General features: G+C 37.6%; 1 protein-coding gene across 13 annotated transcripts in view; it reads right to left on the bottom strand.

Annotated features, from left to right (window-relative positions):
• Window positions 1-19,238, bottom strand: part of SOX5 (SRY-box transcription factor 5) — a 657,473-nt gene that overhangs the window by 96,406 nt on the left and 541,829 nt on the right. For 9 of the 13 annotated variants that reach the window (XM_035311618.1, XM_035311591.1, XM_035311614.1 and 6 more), the window contains one exon: window positions 2,509-2,632. In XM_035311618.1, coding sequence (XP_035167509.1) covers window positions 2,509-2,632 — 124 coding nt within the window. The remainder of the gene's footprint in view (window positions 1-2,508; window positions 2,633-19,238) is intronic. The other 4 variants (XM_035311636.1, XM_035311645.1, XM_035311563.1 and 1 more) reach the window with 1 other exon arrangement.

Raw genomic sequence — 19,238 nt, forward strand, 5'->3', positions numbered from 1 at the left:
AAATTTTCAAATCTCCCTTTTACTGAGAAACACGATCTGGATTTCTCTAAGAACTGTTTTTCATGGCTATTAGTTATTTCTGACTGGAACTGAATTGTCCCATGCAGATTTTAGTGTCCCTATGTGCAGGTTGATAATGTTTTTAAATAACAGAATCCCACTAGACAATTTTTATCAATCAACCACACAAAATAATTTTGAAAATCTATCAGTCCAGAAAAAAGGACAGATTTTCCAAAAGGCCTGTGAAGATGAAAGGGAGTCAGGTTATGCGCTATGCATTTTCATAAGGTACATGCAACAAACACACAATTGCAGTCAGTTAAAGATGCAGGTATTGGGATCTTCAGAAGTATGTAAGAAGGCTTTGCTTCCAAAAGTGAACTTAGTGAAAGTTAGGCATTTAATATGCTGAGAAGCTGAGCAAATCTATCTGCTTTAAGTTCTCTGATGCAGTGCTATACTGGTATCCACTTTAGCTCATTTCAAGCTAGCATTGGTGACTGGACTGAAGTTCATAGTATAAATATTTGCTAAGTATCCTTTAGATTTAGATCCTAGTGCCTTTTCAAATGGAGATGTAGTCTCCTAAATCATTCAGGTACTTCAGAAAATTTTATCCAAACCTCTTTGGTTTACAATCTACCACATCTTTGCCAAGAGGCCTGATAAACAGAAGGGCAAACAGAAAAGTGGGAGAAATATGCTTTAATGGCCTGTCAAAAACATTACTTGATGTGAACATAATTTTAAGGCAGCTACTTTTTTTTTTTTTTCATTGCTACTAGCTTTCTAGGTGTAGCTAAATCCATATATGCTTTTGTTTACACTAAACTGTGATTGAAAAGAAAAAATCCTTTGGACTACTTATCACTTTTCCTCAGCTTCTCAGTCAAATTCAGTCAAACATGCCAGGGAATCACCAAACACAGAGCTGTCTTTTTCCACTGGCTTCTGCTCAGTCCTAGACCTTGGCATGTTGTTAATTCCAAGCCTTACTGCCAGGAGCAGCAGCCACTTTGCTCTTTTTCTTTTTCATTTTCAAGGTTACACAAACATGTGATGTCATATATACTTCATGGATGTGAGGTACTATATGAATGTCTTACAGTTAATGCACATACAGTAAAAGAAGGAAAAAAATCACCTCAACTCTTTCTATCCAAATCAGACTTCATTAACATGGAAGTGATTTGATCTGCCAGATATATCTAATAAGGTGTCTTTCCTGACCTTTTCCAGGCCTACATTTACGTTAGCATCATATCCAATGTGGCTTACAGTTAAACATTCTGTAATGTGAATCACTGCTTCTCCCTTTTGAGAAAGAACGCGTGTGAAATCACTGGAAGAACTGAATAAGCCTATGCTTTGGAACTGTAGCTGCTGAGGGATGTGAAGTGCTTTGAACGGTAATTTTTAGTAGTAGTCACAGACTCTTAAATATTAGGAAAAGGCAGTTGTGGCCAAGCAACTCAAGTTCTCATTCAAGTACTGTATGTACAATGTTACGGGAACTGAAAGAAATCTCAAATTGTGGGCTAAGCCAGTTTAACTAAAGGAATCTTTTTACATTCTAATTTTGTGAAACTACTGCAGTGGCAAGTGCTGAGTAACTCAAAATAACCAATGAATTCATGGGTTAGTCAATGATGCAGATGAATACACTAACATGGACATAATAAAGCTAAGCACACATACTAGCAACAGAGAACAGCAGAGCAAGCAAATCCCAGATAACTCAGTAGGAGACTGATGTCAGAAGAGTTATACAAGCACAAATGCATGAAAATGAGACTATGAAATTCATCCTTTAGCTACGTCTGTTCATGGAAATGGAGATCCTCAGTTAATCTTTAACTTGTATTTCTTACCATCTTGATGACAGGAACATGAAATCCTATAGAAGGCTTAAATAAAACTCCCCCCCCAAAAAAACTGGGAGAGTGTAGAGAACAATACAAATCACTCAAAGATTAAAAAAGTAGATGCTGTATTTTTAGTGTTAGGCTCTCATAGTGTTAGTCCATCAAACTGAAAGGCATATGCTATCTTTGATCTCTGTGCAGAACCCCTGTTGAGATTAATGTGAGTTCTGTGTGAAGAAAGAGACTAGAATAGGCCTTCAGTTCACAAATAGTATGCAGGCTGCTTCAGGAAAAAAACGTGTTTTCTTACCACAGTTTTGAAATTTATTGGGAAGTTTCAAATAGCTTCTCTTCAGATCTATGCATGTTTGTGTGGTCATGAGCATTCACTTGTCAAAAAGATCTGTCAGAAAGAAGGTGCACAAATCTACTTATTGTGTGAAATGTTTTGCTGTTAGATTGAAACACAAACTTACCCGATACTCTTTTCTCATACAACACTGACTACTCCTGCCTTTTAAACTCATCTGTGCAAGTTACTGGCTTTGTCCACTGGGCTAGAGAGGTGACACTTTTATATAGATTGACATGAAAATGTGCCCTATACTCACTTCCAGCTAAAAAAGTCTACAGGACTTACTGCATCCCGCTTTGTAGCTGAAACCAGGAGGAAGAAGGAATCCTTGCTGAGCAGCTGCTGCTAGGGTTCGTTGGTCTGGCGGGAATACGGGAATCATTAATGGAGGCAGCTGACCCTGGACCTGCTGAACAGGAGAGGGAAAATCAAACATGGAATTTTTTCCAGGGGAAAATGTTTGCTTACAGGCTTTCTCTGACTTCTGCTCTGTGAGGTCAGGTTTGAATATGCTCCTCCATAATGTTCCAGTAGCATCATCTTAATTATCAAAACACTTCATATGAGTCACATTAATACAAAATAAATCAAAAGATTGCACTGACGCATACCTATATTCCAATTAATTATTCCCCCACAGTCCATAAACCTCAGTTCTATTTGACTACAGGGTGGGTTTTTCTTCTCTTTTATCACATTGTGCAACAATGTCTTTGTCTCAGATAGTAGCTTTCATCCTGACTGAGCCCAAACATAAAGATCCAAATATACAGAAGTACAAATGTGTGCAAAAGTAACAGTCAGTACAAAAAAAGTACAGCACAGTCAGTCTTGTTTTTCTGCCCATATATGTGAATTTATATGTGCACATGAAAAGACAAAGTCTCTGAGATGTTAAGAAAAAAGCTGAGACATTTTATTCACAAATATAACACAGCTATGTCTAAAGTGTTAGCTGTTCAACTTTGCACAGCAACCGTATACAACCATGGAAGCCAGGAAATGGAAAATATTATATTGTAAGTGGATACCGCAAAAGACTTAAGACATGAAGAAATTAGTCATCAAAACTGGAGGTTTGCCATGGCACAACATCTAATACTGTTGCTTTTACCAAGTTTTGCCAGAGGTTTTAATTAGTAGAACTGGACAACATCTTTGTATTTCACGCAGATGAGAAACAGAAAGTTTGCTAGATTAAACAATTAAATGGCTAGCTTTAATTAAAAAACAAAACAAAACAAAACAAAACACCACCGTACTGACAAGTAAAACTTCATTTTCTGGAAAACAGTCAGTAGAGAATGACTCATTTTTTAAGAGAGATCATCTTAGATTTGTAATTGCACTGTAAAGCATTGGAAGTATAGATTCATTACCACAGATTAAAAAAATAATAATAATAAAAAAAGAAGTGTTTGTGGTCTGTAGCCTTATGAAACAAGGAGAATTAGGGTGTTGGTAGAAAAGTGTTTTTAGCCAGAGGCATAAGAAGATATTACTCCTTTCATTATTGCCTGTGTAGCAGAACTGGCAAAAGAGAATCTGTGTCACCTCTTTGACTGCCACAGCTCAGAGTACAGCATCTTAATTTAATTTTAATTTAATCTCCCGAAGATCCAGGAGATGTCTCAGTTCACCCAACACTGCTACAAAGCAGAAGAGTGATATGAAATTTGGGATGGTAACCTCTTAATTTATGCCAGGACCTGTCAACACCTATGTGTGTGCTGCCTATATCTTTATAGACTGAAACAATTTGCAAGGATGAAGTTCAAGAGTGCAGTTGATGGAAATCTTTGCAATTGGAGATTAAGATTGGGACTGAAACTGGAGTAGATGTGGCTCCATTCACTGAACCCAATCCTTTTTTTGTTACTTCTGTACTGTGCTTTCTATTCTTGTCATCTTAATTATAAGGTATATTTACTTCAGGAGATAAAAACATTTAAAACCTGACTTCTTCTCATAATCACTCAGTCACCCTAGAACTAACTGTCCAATATTTGCCTTTTCGTCTTTTTTTTGCCTTTTTTTTTAAAGACAAAGACAAAGTAACTGTATTCTTTTAGAACAAAAATGAACAGCCATGTGGAATTTTTGCATAGTACTCTTCTTCGGCAAAAAGCCACAGAACTTTTTTTTTTAAATGGTTTCCAAGGATGAAAGTGACTTTGCCAAGCAAAGAAGCTTCAAAACAGGACTCAAAAACACTAATAGAAAGACAGATGGTTCTACTAAGAGATTTGCTGCCAAAAAAAATGTTAAAAAAAAAAAAAAAGTGAAAAAAATGGAGTGATGTTATTGAAGCTGACTGCAAAGTTCTCTGATGACTGCAAATACTCTTGTCCCACTGCAAGTGTTAACTCTGCCTCCAGGGCTAATATAACTAAAGCACCACACACACAAATTGTCATTGCCAAGCCCACAATGTAGCACAAGTCTGCACTTGACTCCAAGTGACTGCCAAATACACGAGCAAAACACCACACTGAAAAATTCCCATTTAGGAAAACATTTACCAGGAAAATACCCTTTCTTCTTAAACCTGACTGTTGCAATTCATTTTTTTTTCAAATCACTGTTCCCCTTTGTCTCTCCACAGGGCCTTTGGATCCACTAATTTCAATGACACAAACGCAGTTATGTTAAGGAGGTAAGGACTGTAGAGTGATGAGGATGGTTTGCATGGATACAGAAATAACGCAGTCAAAACAATGTGATTTTCATTCCAGGATGGAATGTATGTAGCACTACTCAAACAGCTACACTTCATTTTCTCCCAAATACAAATAAGTGCAATTATGATTTTATTTTAATCCGATTACCTGACACAATACAATACAAATACAATACAATACAAATTACTCTTCATTTTTATGGCTCATTTAACTACCACATTTTAACTTTTGTATGTTTATTATTATTACCTAGAATTGCTAGGATACAACTGTTTCAAGTGGCACAGGATACAGGCCCTTCCTTCTGAGTTTTATGCACAGATTATTTTCCTTTTGTTGCTGTTGTTTTACTATTACTACATCAATTAACAGCTCTCACAAGTTTTGTTTTGCTACATTGTTTGCATACTTTCCAAAGTTTTCTCAACAATAATTTCTTCATTTCTAATTTCAATGTAAGGGACTACAAACCAGAGCTATTTTCAGCCCATCCAATTTGTTTTTCTACTGGACAAATATACGTACACAAAATACTAACACATCTTTAACATTAAAAAAATGAATAGAGTTGTCAGGATTGTCCACTTGCCAGTCTCTCTACTTGATTCATTATCTCTTCTTAGTTGTAATTTCCTGAAAGTAAAGATTGTAATTTAAATTCCAATAGATTTAATGGGCTATAACCTCAGCTTGTAACTTCTTATGTACTTTGTCATATTAGTCTGGATGATGCAGATACAATCTCCCAAGGGCCTGTATTTTTCACTACACATATTATTGTCCCAGTGTCAACTGAACACACAGTTCCCTACTCTTTATTTCAATTTTAATACAATCACCACATATCTGATTAACCAGAAGTACTCTTGGGCTTCACAACAAACTGCAGATGTGTGTTATGCACAGAAAAGGAATCTGACATAAAGGAAATATCAAAGAAATGAACAGAATGTCATGAGAGCTGTAGTTCTCTATGAAGTCAGTTCACCGCTCAGGGAATTTGTACTTTCATTCACATATCTCTGACAAATAATTTGATGCGAGAGAGAAGCCCATGCTGCAAGGAAGCACTTACTTAACCCTTAAGTAAGTGGTTAAACAGGAGTTCAAACAGGCCAAGAGAGCAAAGCTTCTCATATTTATAATGAGGAGAGGAAGTCATCTTCTGTTATGGCAAAATATTTTAGGAGTGGCAGAAATTGAAACCAAGTTTTAACTGGAGCCCAAACCAGTATCAGGGACCCTTCATACTCATCACTGAAAATACAGAAGGGAGACTATCCCTAAAGAACTTAACAATGAAAAAAAAACAGTATGAGCATGTGACAAGTTATTAATACTGTATTTACTGTGCAAGTGGGAAACTGAAGCAACCAGAATTGCCTGTAAAACTTTCAGCTTGGGGAAATGCCTCTCTGAATCTTTACTTGTTTTGATGACTTTCAAAATCTGAACTTAAATGACTTACCCTTAGCAAAAGAAATTTGTTATAAAACTTGGAATGGATTCAAGATGTGGAAACCTAGGCCAGTATCTTCACAGATCTATGCATTTCCTTTATGACCTGACCGTAACAAATGCTCTCACATAAATAAGTGCATTTGGTGCAGCTAATGCCAGATTCCCAGCATTCCTGGCTTCATTATAAGTATAACACTTCTGTTTAAAATTTGGTCTCTTACCTACTTTTAGGGACATACTATGGTTACCACAGTTACCTAAGCACTAAGCAGTATGTTTTTAACAGCTACCCCTACTGTTTGTTACTAGCTCCTGCTGTGACTTATATAAATCTAGATTGCAAACACTTGACAATTGCAGTTCTACTCCGTTTTCTGTAAAATGCCACATGCACTTTGGGTCATTATATAAATAGCTGCAAATACAAAATAGTTTGACAAAACAATAAGGTTGCAAAGGTAAGCATTCAAGGCTTAGGATATACCAAAATCAAGATAGCTTGCATGACCTTATTTTGGCCCATTATGCCCAAGCATCCTGACAGTCTTTCATTAGAAGTTCACAGTTTTTCCCCTCACGTGATTTTTGCTTAATCCAGCAGGCTCATAATATTTCTCAAGTAACATAAACCCATACTTTCAACAAACCTAAGCCCCTAACATTAGCAGCTACTGTTCGTTTTATTTGTTTTATCCTTATACACATATAAAAACTTAATTTCCATAGTTGCTCGTTACATATTTATTAGCATAAACTTTTGTATAAGTTTTCCTCTCTCCAAGGTAAATAGTTCAATACAGCTCCTGGCATCTATGTATAACACTTTACACTGAGGGGTGAATACTGATCTTCCACCCACCTCTAGTTCCTCAGAGTCAATTTCAGCGAGATTGGTGATGGAGTAACAAATTACTCAGTGTGAATAAGACGGCTGCAAAAAGCAACACTCTCTTCCCTGCAAACTGACAAAACTCCCAGCAGTCCTTTACCCTTGAGCTGTTTAGATGTCCTTCACAAGCTGCATGAGCATCTTTGCTGAAGTCATCTTCTAAATGGCTTCTTCATATAGATGTGTGTCTAATTTTTATTTTCATTTGAGTTACTATTGCCAGTTACTCAAAGTTCAAATTTTACATTCCTAGAACGTTGGATGTGCTTGAATGATTCTTTTCACTTCAAATTGTTGTATGGGTATCTTTTTGCCCACCACCTGTTTAGAAGTTAAGTATCTCTTCTGTTGTATATAAAAGAATGTAACGTACATTTACCATGCAATGACATAAATATGTCCTTCAAAAATGACATGTTTAATTGCATCAGTCCCCCTTCCTCCAGAAACACTTGGCTCACGGTGGTGCACACTCTGCTGAGGACTGGATTCTTTAATTAGCATGTGTTGGCCAGCTCTTTCTCTCTCTCTCACACCCCCCCAATGTCTATCTTAAGGGAAGTAAAAATATATGTCCTCATATAACTACAATCTGCTATTCTCCCTTACAGTGACGTTTAAAATAAGAAAATAAAATGTTGTTCTCCTCATTCTCTTCCCTATATCAGTTCCCTAAATTGACTTAAGTGTGTCCCAGATCTATGTAACAGGGAGACTTGCCTATCTGGGTAATGCAGTGATCACTCTCCCAGTGAGTTTGAGGTGGCTTTTTATGGGGTGCTTAGTGAATGCTTAAGAAGCAAAAATAGAAGATGCATGCCAAGAAGAAGAGACACACAGGAGACAGACAGCACACCCATCCTACCCCATGCTCTGAAGACCAAATGCTTTGCCTTCACTGCTGAGAAGCAGCTCACTCCCCTGCCAGGCATGGTGGTATAGAGGCTCCTGGCAAAGAATTTTGTGATCAATGTTTCTTCTCGATTCTCACTTGAGAATTTTTCTGCAGTGGATGCTTTGGGCCCTAAACATTACTCTTTCCTTTGCTGCATAAGAAGCTGTCACAGTTCATACCAGTACTTATCAAAATTCATCTTGCCTGAACACCCCAGACCACCTCACTGTTCACAATTGTTTACAAACAGTGGTACTGATCGTAGAAAAGTGTCAATCTTTTAAGAATAATGAAAAATGTTATTTAGGTATAGAAAACAAACAAACAAACAAACAAACAAACAAAACCTCCTATTTTAACTTCACTACCACAAGAAAACCTTATTTGGAATGATAATGTAGAAAAAATTATTAGTTTGCTGGAATATGGAGACAATCCATCTTAATAAGTAATAGCTTGTATGCATGCACCTTGGCTCATAGAAAACACATGAAAAAAACTTTGAGGGAAACTGAAATCCAGAGAACTATATAAACATTTTTTGTTTTAAAAAGCAATGCTTTTCCAGGCAGGAAACTTTCTATCTTTGCTCAGTCCTGCAAGAGAATCCAGGTGTCACCACCAGCACCCATCTCAAATTCATCTCATCAAAAAGTCTTTTAAGTACTACTGAATGAACGCATGCTTGGCCTTTTTAACTGAAGTGCAGAGAAGTGCCTTAAACTGCCAAATAATACAGACAGTAGATGTTTCCATGTCAATAATTTGCTTCCAAAGGCTTCCTTCCTCCACTTCATACTACAGAACAAAATGCGCTGGTGAGAGACAAACACCTTCAGCAGCACTTTGAAGGATGTGAGCCAGAAGTATTTTTGCATCAAGAAGCATCTCTTCGATACCTCTAAGGGAAGAAAAAGCAGTATTATTTATTCATTTATGTAACTAAGATAACTTCAGAACACTTCTTATCTATGTGATTTGGTACAGAAAAATCATGCAGAGGAGGGAAAAGCACTGACATGAGTTTCTCCCATTTGGGACGACACATAACGAGGAGTATTCTGGCTTGTGCCACTTAGCATGGAAGTTATCCACAGAGCAATTTTGCCACAAAGGCATTTGCACAAATGGCCCTACTGAAAACAAAGAGGCCATCTGAAATAAAAAAGAAGACACACTGAAATTTATTCTGGTATGAAGCTGTTTTAAGTCAAAATCTTAAAGAGTTCATGCGGGAATGGCTGCTCCAGGCCCTGCAGCACCCCAGTGGGTGGGGTTCTCCAGCAAAAACAGAACTTTCAGGACAAGCTACCTTAATTGAGGTAATAGGTACGCTGGAAGACTGAAATATATTCTCTAAACTGCCCTTTCTAATCAAAGTCAGTTGCAGCTCTGGAGCAAAATTCAAAATAATGTGCACTTTTTTTTTTTTTTTTTTTTTTTTAGAGGAAAAAGATCCATTGCTTGGTTGATTGAGCCATTTGTTCCATGAAGAGGCTAAAGTTAGCAGAGGGCACAAAATTGTCTTTAGATGTATGATGACCAATGTTTGGGCTAGACTGATTCATTTCACCTTAATTAAAATTCACACAAATACTGTTTCTTATGCCATAGCTTCCAAGCACCTAGTTGTCTTGCTTAATTGGTAGTACCCTTCCTAGAAGGACAAGCCAGGACTATAATGGAAAGCTGCCATCAACTTGTGACTGTCACAACTGATGATTTATATGGCATATTGTCCTCTATTTGTCTATTTCCTGGCTAATAGCAACTTGCTCCCAAATGTAACTGTCATGTAGCAAGTTATCTGCAGTCACTCCCTTCAAACTGGAAAGTCTATGAGCTTACATTAATAACCAATGCTGCCTCACAGCATATGATAGAGCATACAGTTCCCAGATGCTTGTTTAATGCTTTTCCCAATGAGCTCTGGACCAGTGCTGACGGCTCTAGCAGTAAGCTATTCCGGGAAACATTTGTCAGTAAAAAGAAAACAGGTGCGAGATTTCCTGATGTGTTTTAAATGACAGCATGTAGGATAATTTTTGAGCTGCAGATGTGGACTGTTTTTCACAGTTAGCTGATCTATTATATATTGGTTCCCTTATTCAAATTATAATGATCTCAGTGTTTTTTGCACATGCGATAAAGAATCAGATACAAAAATAAGTATACTTCCCTTGATGTTGTTCATATCAGCATTCTAGAAGTTACCTGTTGTTTCCTTCTGATTTTCCATGTTCTCTTTAAAGAGACTGGAGTGGCTGTGTTTTCTTTGTGCGCTAACTCACTTCTCTCTCTTTCTCCAAAGTAATTTATTTAGTATATCCAGTACTCCCATTTTACCAGGTAAAATTCATTGTGTGGCAGTATTATGGATCACTGTCAAAAGAGCTCGAGAAGGAAGGTCCAGCATTAACTACTGCTACTAAGGAAGAGAGAGGAACAGATAGGACAGTTTGTGGCAGCTCTATGTTAAGTAAGGGCTGTTCCTTTTTTCATGCTGTTAGAAATGGAGTGACAGGTATGACAGTCAAAAGAGGTGTGCAGAATCTAGAGTGTTTTCCTGTAAGAGCATGGTTTTTGATGCATACAAGGTTGACTCTGCAAATATTAACATTATTAATCAGTGCATATGCTGTAAGAACAAGAAGGAATGGGAAGCAGGGATCACTAGGAAGCACTAGTGTGTGACACAGGGATAGGGGAGGACAGGAAGAGGAATCACCCAAATTGCCTTTTCAGTAACTTCTGTGAATGCTGCAAATCAATGGATTCAGGTAAAGAAAGAAACTGTAGTAATACACCTTATCAGAGGTAGCAAGGCTGGCTCCCCTCCAACAGATAAATCCTGCCAGCTAGGAGAAATGCCCCACCCTGCTCTCTCTTCCATACTTCTGAAGTGATTTTGCATTTCTCCTGACACCAGAAGTATTGCTGTGAATGTTTTCATGCAAAGGATGCCAACAGGACCAGCTTTTTCGCTGTGTCCTCACAAAATGTTGGCTCTATAGCTTCCCAGAACAGATTCCAGATTAGGAAGGAAACATTTATTTTGTGGTTCTTGCTCTTACACAGACTGAAGAGATAGAGCTTCCGGGGTGTGAGCCTACTCACTACAGTGGGCCCCTTCATTTACTAAGTATTAGCATATGTTCTTGCAGAATCAGAAGCAAAATTCTATTTTATTTTATATTATTTAATTCAAAGATTTCTTTAGTGCATTTTCCTGAAGAGATGAAGAAATAGATGGCAAGAGCAAGGTTATGCCATTGTACAAAGCTGACCAGTATTTTTTGTCATATAAAGTTATTAAGACTTGTTAAGACCATCTTTACACTCTTTCCTTTACCTGTTGTTGATTGTACCATATCTGCATATTAAAATCCAAGTAAAAAATCACTTCAATGTGTAACTTGCAGTACTACTTTTTCCTGTCTACTGTTCCAAAGGGGATTTTTTAAATCTCTGAAATAGGGAGAACAGTTCTAATACAGAAACAATTAGATTTAAAATGGTGTACAGATGAAGGCAAATGCCATGAGCTCATTTTTGACACAATGGTAAAGTCCAAATTCATGAATAGATCAATATCTAATGCCTAGACCACTTAATAATGAGCTGCCTTCATTAAGAGACTTGTTACTGTATTAATGACCCTAAGACACTCTTGGAGAAAAACTGAATTGAAAGTAGCAATCAGCTCATGGTTCAAACACTGCTTAGCGGAATCAGGGTCTGTAACATAGGTAAGGATAAAATAGGAATTTAGTGGGTGTGCTGTGGTACTTCACTGGAACGTAAAAGACTTGAAAGGCAAGCCCACCTCTCACCCTGGTCTTCCTTTGCTCCCGCCATGGCAAGATACCTCCCCTCTAACGCTCTTGCACCACAGTCTGCCACAATCTGGACTTATATTTCAACTTTTCCACTGCCACTCATTATGAGCCATTATGCTGCCTTGTAAAGATTTTACATGTAGTAAAATATTGAAGTGACATCTAGTAATATAAAGTAGTTCTACTTTCATAACCCTTAACGCAGAAGTCTTGGTTACTCAATTCGGTTGGTGTAGAAGACAGAGATCATCAGAATTCTGCCTTTTAACAGCTATTTCTTGTTGTGTTTTTTTTTGGTGCCAATTTCCTTTATTATGATTTAAGGTAATATTAATATTTCTATTAATATAGAAAGAGGAAGAGGTATTCTTTTAGACAAAATCTTAAGGTTTCAAGATGTATTTTTCACTCAGTATCTCTTTGACGAGTGGAGTATCATTAATTAAAACAAACATAACAATTTTAATGTGTAGGCAGTGGGCAAGAAATGGGTTATTTACTATCATGTAGGGGGCAGAAATTCAAAACCCGTTTAGTTGCTGAATAGTGCAATGGTATAAACAAACACAAAAGTCTTACCAAAGTCATTCACTTATAATCATACAATGTAGAAAGAGAGAAAAGATTCATATAAAAGACTCAGAAAACAAATTCCACATGAAAAGTCTGTACACTCTCTCTCTTGTTTTTTCAATTAAAAAAATGAAAGGTTGAGGGACATACTTAATAAAACAGTATACAATGTAATATAGTACGGGGAAGGAAACATTCTTCATGACCTGATCAGTGTAGACTTTGGCAGGAATTGGTCTGCTCAGAAAATTTTACACTTAAATCCACTGATTAAGACCTTTGAATGCTCCCTCTTTTTCCCATTTTATTATTATTTTTAAATCAGATACATGTTTCAACGTATGGCTGGTCTCCAGTGACATCAGTTTCAGTGCACTAGTTGCTACAACAACTCAATGTAATTCTTTCCAGAAGACTTTTTACTATTATTATTATTATTTTCTATTGAGTTTTATTGCTTTCTTCATGGTCTTAAAAACCCCTGCACTTAAATATGATGGACAAATGGCCAGGAAAACTAAGACCAAATGTTAATAGAAACCTCTGTGGAGAACACATTTCTAGTGTTGGATAGCCTCTAACTACTGCCCAGGGAAATGCACAATAAATACTTATTTTCAGTCTTTCAGCTGTTCGGACTTGTTTCTGACTGTTCCTTTTGCCAGTCAAATTGTTCCTTAATAGAGTTTAGAATCACTATCAAAAGTTTGATTTTAAAAGTAAAAATGGATTCAAGTTGCAGAAGAAATAATATTTAAATATATATGTAGCCATTTTTCTTTTAATGTCCTGATGCTTTTTTTTCCTCATTGCCAAAATCCTCATTTGAAAATGTTTTTCAGAAGTTTGGGAGCATTTTTTAATAGGATTGAGGACAGTCTCTCATCTTGTGCCTACAATTTTGGGACAGCAATACATTTAAAGCTGACGGCAATACATCTACAGTTAACTGTAGATACAATTATAAGAGTACAGACATCTGACCTCCTGATTGCTGTGTATAGACAGGTAGCCAGCTATCCAAATCCTGCAGCTTGTTTACTGCACTGAATTGCAGGCACAAAAGTTTTAATTGACTTAAGCATTGTGACTTTTTTTTTTTTTTTCTGTCTCCTTCAGTTTCTCTTTGCCTTCCTCCTCCACCTTTAATATTAGAAATTTGAGGAAAAGCAACATGAGGAAAACACAAAAAGACTAGGCAGACATGTAAAGACTAGGCAGACATGTTTCTTTGGCACTTGTAGATATGGACCATGCAATGGAGAAGAAAATCGTCTACCTCACAAGAGCACCTATCATCATAAATCAATTTTTATTTTTACTGGTGGATTACAGCAATCAGATAAACACTTGCTGCCTGCCTTCGTTATATATTGCTCTTTGCATCAGCTTGGCCCAAGATGTTTTTAGGTGTGGAAGCCCAACCTACCTTACAACTCCCAGACAATATCTGATTGGTATGCAGGGGGGAAAAATATAATAGCATTCACAAAGCAGAATATACTCATAATATATGAAGTGCAGGATCTCACAAGAGGGGGAAAAGTACAACAGAGTAAAAATGAATAATCTTTGGCTATTTTCTTCCTAGTCTGAAGTAGTTCTTGAATGTACAATCATTTTTTCTGGCTTGCCTGCCTTTAAATATACACATACCATACTCCTAGTTCAATTTTTAAGCCACCATAGGTATTACAGGACAATTTACATGTGATTTGCATTTTTTTTTAGCCTGTGGTTTTGGTAAGTCTTCCAAATCTAATGACTGTTCTTTTGGCCAGCAACATAAATGCTGTAATCACACAATTATTGTGCTGGGAACAGTTTAATTCAGCATTTTGTTCTCAACCACAGAACAATTACTCAACAATTTTGGTTAACCATACTAGCTCACTGCCTGAGTGGAAGTTGAATATTCACAACATCTATTGTCTTACATAAAGGCAGTTAGTAGATTCGCATCTATTACAACTTTACAGTATCACTTCGCTCTTTGGGGTACTTCCACATACTCCCAGCTAATGAAAATAAATTACTAGCGGCACACTTTATTAGCTTATTCATCTCAATCTGTTGAATGCTTTTAATTTTGCATTTGCATACTAAAGAGAAAGGTAGATGTGATGTGTCTGGGAGAGAGGGATATAACAGAGCACTGTAAAAAGCTCTGAAAATACCACAGTGATGTAAACCATCTCTGCTATTCTTCTAGGCATACACCATGGCCATTCAGAATTCATTTTAAGTTCCATCTACTTTTATTTAGGAAAAAAAAGGAATTTTCTGATCAATTTATTTATTCCTAACATGGTTTATACTGAAACACTGTTGGCTATACAGTACTCCTGAGTTCTCATTTAAGACAGAGAACAAAGTTTTAGACCAGAACACAGATTTTGGGGCTGGACATTTGGTGCAACTGAAAATCTGGGGCTCCCTCAGGTTCACCAATGCAAATCAGCAATGCTACTTCTTACTAGTGTGGGACAGCCACAGCTCCAATATAACTAGGGGATCTGCTGATCCTCAGGGCTCTGGTCATGTCACAAGACATGACAGTACTTGATGCCACTGAGTTAGGCTGAAGGGAGACCAGGAAAAGCCCTTGAATAGTTTTCACTCACTCACTGGCATGACTAAGATGTGAAGATTTATTTGAAACCCCCACTATTTTTGTCAGAGAAACAATTGTGCAAATGGTTATCTGTGACTGGGCTTTTTTTTATTTTTATTTTTAGGCAGTAATATACTTGACATATTTCATGTGGTAGACCTGACTTGCAATAAAACAAATGATAGTTCCGACTCTTCAATAAGAACTGCTTTAAGATAGTTAACTGTCAGGTTTCTTTCATGTTTTCTGCTCCAAATTTCAGTTCTGGAAGCATTTTACGTAAGAAAAATGTAAACATTTTAATAATCATAGAACAGCAGAACAGCTTGGGTTGGAAGGGACCTTACAGATCATCTAGTTCCAACCCCCTGCCATGGGCAGGGATGGATGTCTCTGCTACTTTTGTTTTTGTTTCCTCTTGCCAGTCACAGGGAATATTTTCCCTCAAAGCTGTGAATCTGAAAAGTACAACCCTGGCAATGCTGCTTAACAAGTAAAATTAAACCAATTAAACAAAGCTGACTCAATAAACTTAATTTGATACTAAGAGAAATCAAGGAGGAAACCAGCAGATGAAAAAATGAAGTAGTATTTGATTTTTTAGATGCCTTTAGCTTTTAAGTAGTATTCAGCTCAGAAAATGGACTTCGTAATAAGAATCATTTTCTTAAGGGCAAAACTTGACCTCTGCTGAAGTCAAATACAGATTGACACACATGGAACTCAGCAGAAATATCTTAATTAAAAACAAAACAAAACAAAAAAAATAATTAAAATAAAATCAAAAACCACAACTAGGCATCTGAGGAACAGAACGCAGGCTCAAATCACTAGTTGATAATGAACAGTGATATCTCTTTTTTGCTCCATTTATTACATGTCTCTTTTTTCATGAAGCTCAGTTTTGCAAACATGGAGAAACATCTTGTCCCCAAACTACCTCTGGATCTTAGACTTTTCTCCTGAGATGTGGGAGACACCATGTGAATTGCATGAAGGAAACAGAAGCCCCACTCCATTTCTTTCAATTTCTTGGACAAGTGCTAAGCTTTCACAAGGCTACTGCACACAAAAAAGCAAGGACTACCCCTCCTTTTACTGAGGCATGTTAGAAAGGAAGCAGCTACATTTTATGATCCTGTCATGCTGGTGGCTGAGCCTGTCAGGTGATGCCAGCATTGCTCTGCCTTGTTTCTGGACCGTGATAAGCCTCAGTCAGGAGCTAAGCATGTAGGTGTTTAGACTGGAGCAGTTCCAGGGCAGGCACAGAAGGAGAACTACAGAAACCTTTCAGTTCAAGTCAGCAGGTGCTGTGAAAGTTCAGATGTTCCCAAAGCTTCAGATCATGTATTTGAACAAAGGCTCTTCTAAGGACCATCTGAATAATGGCTGGACAGGATGTGCACATGAACTTGGGAAGCCCTCCCATGTCCCCCAGTTTAGATGTTCCCAAAGGCTATCTAAGACTTGTTATCAAAGAGCAAATCCTCTTTTTTGGTCTGGCCCTAAGTCATCCAGATAAGAACTCTACAGAGAACAACTTTACCAAACAACAGTACAACTGCATTAGAGATCCTGACAGTACTCTCGTATTCTCCAGAGACAAGGAAGTAGAAAGACAGCAGTGCTACATAACAACACATCGCTTGTGTATGTGCATGGACATCATTAATGAAAAACAGCTGCATTCCTGCAGCCAAACAGTTTTGAATAAAACAATCATGGGGCTCCTTGGCACCTAAAGGAATGATTTAGGACATGAATTGCTGGCTTACTGAGTGGCCTTGAAACCTGTTACGTTTACATGAGCTTATTAGTAACACTTTAATATCCCAGAACAAATCAGTAATTATAAATATACCTAACATGTGGTAAGACAAACGAAAACCTATCTAAAGTATTTGGGTATGATATCCTTGCCTAAAAAGAAAAGGATTATTTTAGCAGTTCAAAACCAAAATGTTTTGCCAGGGAGTTTGTTCATTAAAATGTGATCCATTCTGAACACATCGGGTCCCCTTAAAGGGGGACTAAAAGTCAGGGCTGTGTGCTCTGAGCCTTTTCATCAAGATGACTCATTCATTCATAGGAAGCGTGGATTGTATGGCTGGCTTATGGTAGCACTCTAAATTAGTACTCACACAATGGAGAGCTTATACAATTGCAGTAGTCCATATCCAGTAAAACTGCCTTAGAGCCTTGAATAATGGGCCTTGCTAAGTCTCTAACAGTTCTGTAAGAACCTCTAAACAGCTGCACACAACACATGACCTGTGCCATCTTTACAATGCCTGCTAACCATGAAAGGAAGCTTTGGGAACTATTTCCCTGTGCACCCTCGCCATTGGACAGCATCAATCCCTTTGCTTTTTAGAGAACAAGGGGATTTTTTTCCCCCTTTCTTACTTTTTTTTTTTTTTTCTTTTTTTCTTTCCAATCAGCTCTCTACTGATCATCCTTCACATTTTAGCCTCTCTCCCAGAATACTCCGGACAATAGTACTGATTCCATCTGTGCTCTCCATTAAAGCCCTCGTAATCCTCCTGGAACAGCTGGACACGCTGATTCCACACACAGTCACTCCTCCGGTGGAAGCGCCTGGCTGCAATTACACTGAGGCTGTGCTTATTTCGAGTCCCTGCCTGCAAATGCCTTTCCTCTAGGGCTGCATGGCAGACCGTCCTGATGCACCAAATGGAACAACGTGCTGAGGCAGACCCAGGCTCAGACAATAATGCAGTGCTTAGTCACCCTGGTGCCCAGCAGCACTTAGAAGGCATTTTTTAGACAAATTACAATATTAATGACAAGCTTCAAACTCCCATCATGTTATTAAGTAATCATGAAGAAACATCTTCAGCTAATCAAATGGTTTCAGCACCTTTACTTTAATGTTGGATGCCTACATTTTGCTTAGAAGCCTTTTTAAAGAATTGTCATGGTTTGGCACTCTCTTGGAATAGCATATATTCAAGAGAATGATCTGACAGTGTCTGTCATGGCTTGAAATGACAGTGCGAGGAAGGACCAGTAAAACACACCCACAGGTTGATCTGGTTGCACACCTTGATTTTTCCAGGGACTTAACCTTCCTCAGACACAACTGTTGGAATAAAACTTCATTACCTCTCACTTCAGGCCAGAAATACATTGAATATGTATTCAGAAGTAAAGAAAGAATAACTAAGTTTTCTTTTACAAGAAGTCTATGCTGATATTCTAATTAAAGTCAATAGTGAGTCCTATAGATCTAAGTGCATCTAATGCATTACAATGTATGTTTGTCTGCGTCTGTATACACACACGCATCATCTGTGCCCATAGAGAACTATAAACACACACATTTTCCTGGTAGATGTGAGTGCACACGTCTGACACACCACACAAGCAAATGAGGGAAGCTATCTATAAAACTCATTTCTGGTATTTATTTTAAAATGTAAATGTGTGTGTATGTGCACATGTACTGATATTTACACATATATATATATATACACACAGTACCCACAAAACAGATGCCCCCCACACAGGAGTCCACACACATATGCAAGCATATAAGCATGCACCATGCAAGAGATGGTGATACCCAAGGGAAAATTAAAACAGGATGAAACAGTATTTATCACACACCTCTGACAGCTTCACTTGCACAGTACACACTCTCCTGTCTGAACAGGGACAAAATTGTATAACCCCAAATCTCTCAGAGGCACATTTTCTCTACAGCCAATCGACAGATATACGCCTTTTCCCTCCCAGCTTTCCAGTAACGTTACTGAGCTGCAGTATTACCCATACTCAGTCCTAGGACAGAGGGGATTCTGGGGTTCTGTACTGTGTAACACATAAGGGACAACGAGAATTTTTTATTATGAACAAAAGGGAAGAATTCACAGTTTCCTAATGTGACCCACAATAGCTGCATGAAGCCTTAAAACATTTCAAGACATTAGCCTCCAATGATAACCTTATTTACGGAAAAGCTATCATGGGTGAGTTTTGTAGTTTTATCGGACCTACGGTATGAAGCAGTTTCACAAGCAGAGGGACTCAAAAATGCATA

The sequence above is a fragment of the Oxyura jamaicensis genome, chromosome 1, assembly GCF_011077185.1.
Source record: "Oxyura jamaicensis isolate SHBP4307 breed ruddy duck chromosome 1, BPBGC_Ojam_1.0, whole genome shotgun sequence".
Taxonomy (NCBI): Eukaryota; Metazoa; Chordata; class Aves; order Anseriformes; family Anatidae; genus Oxyura; species Oxyura jamaicensis.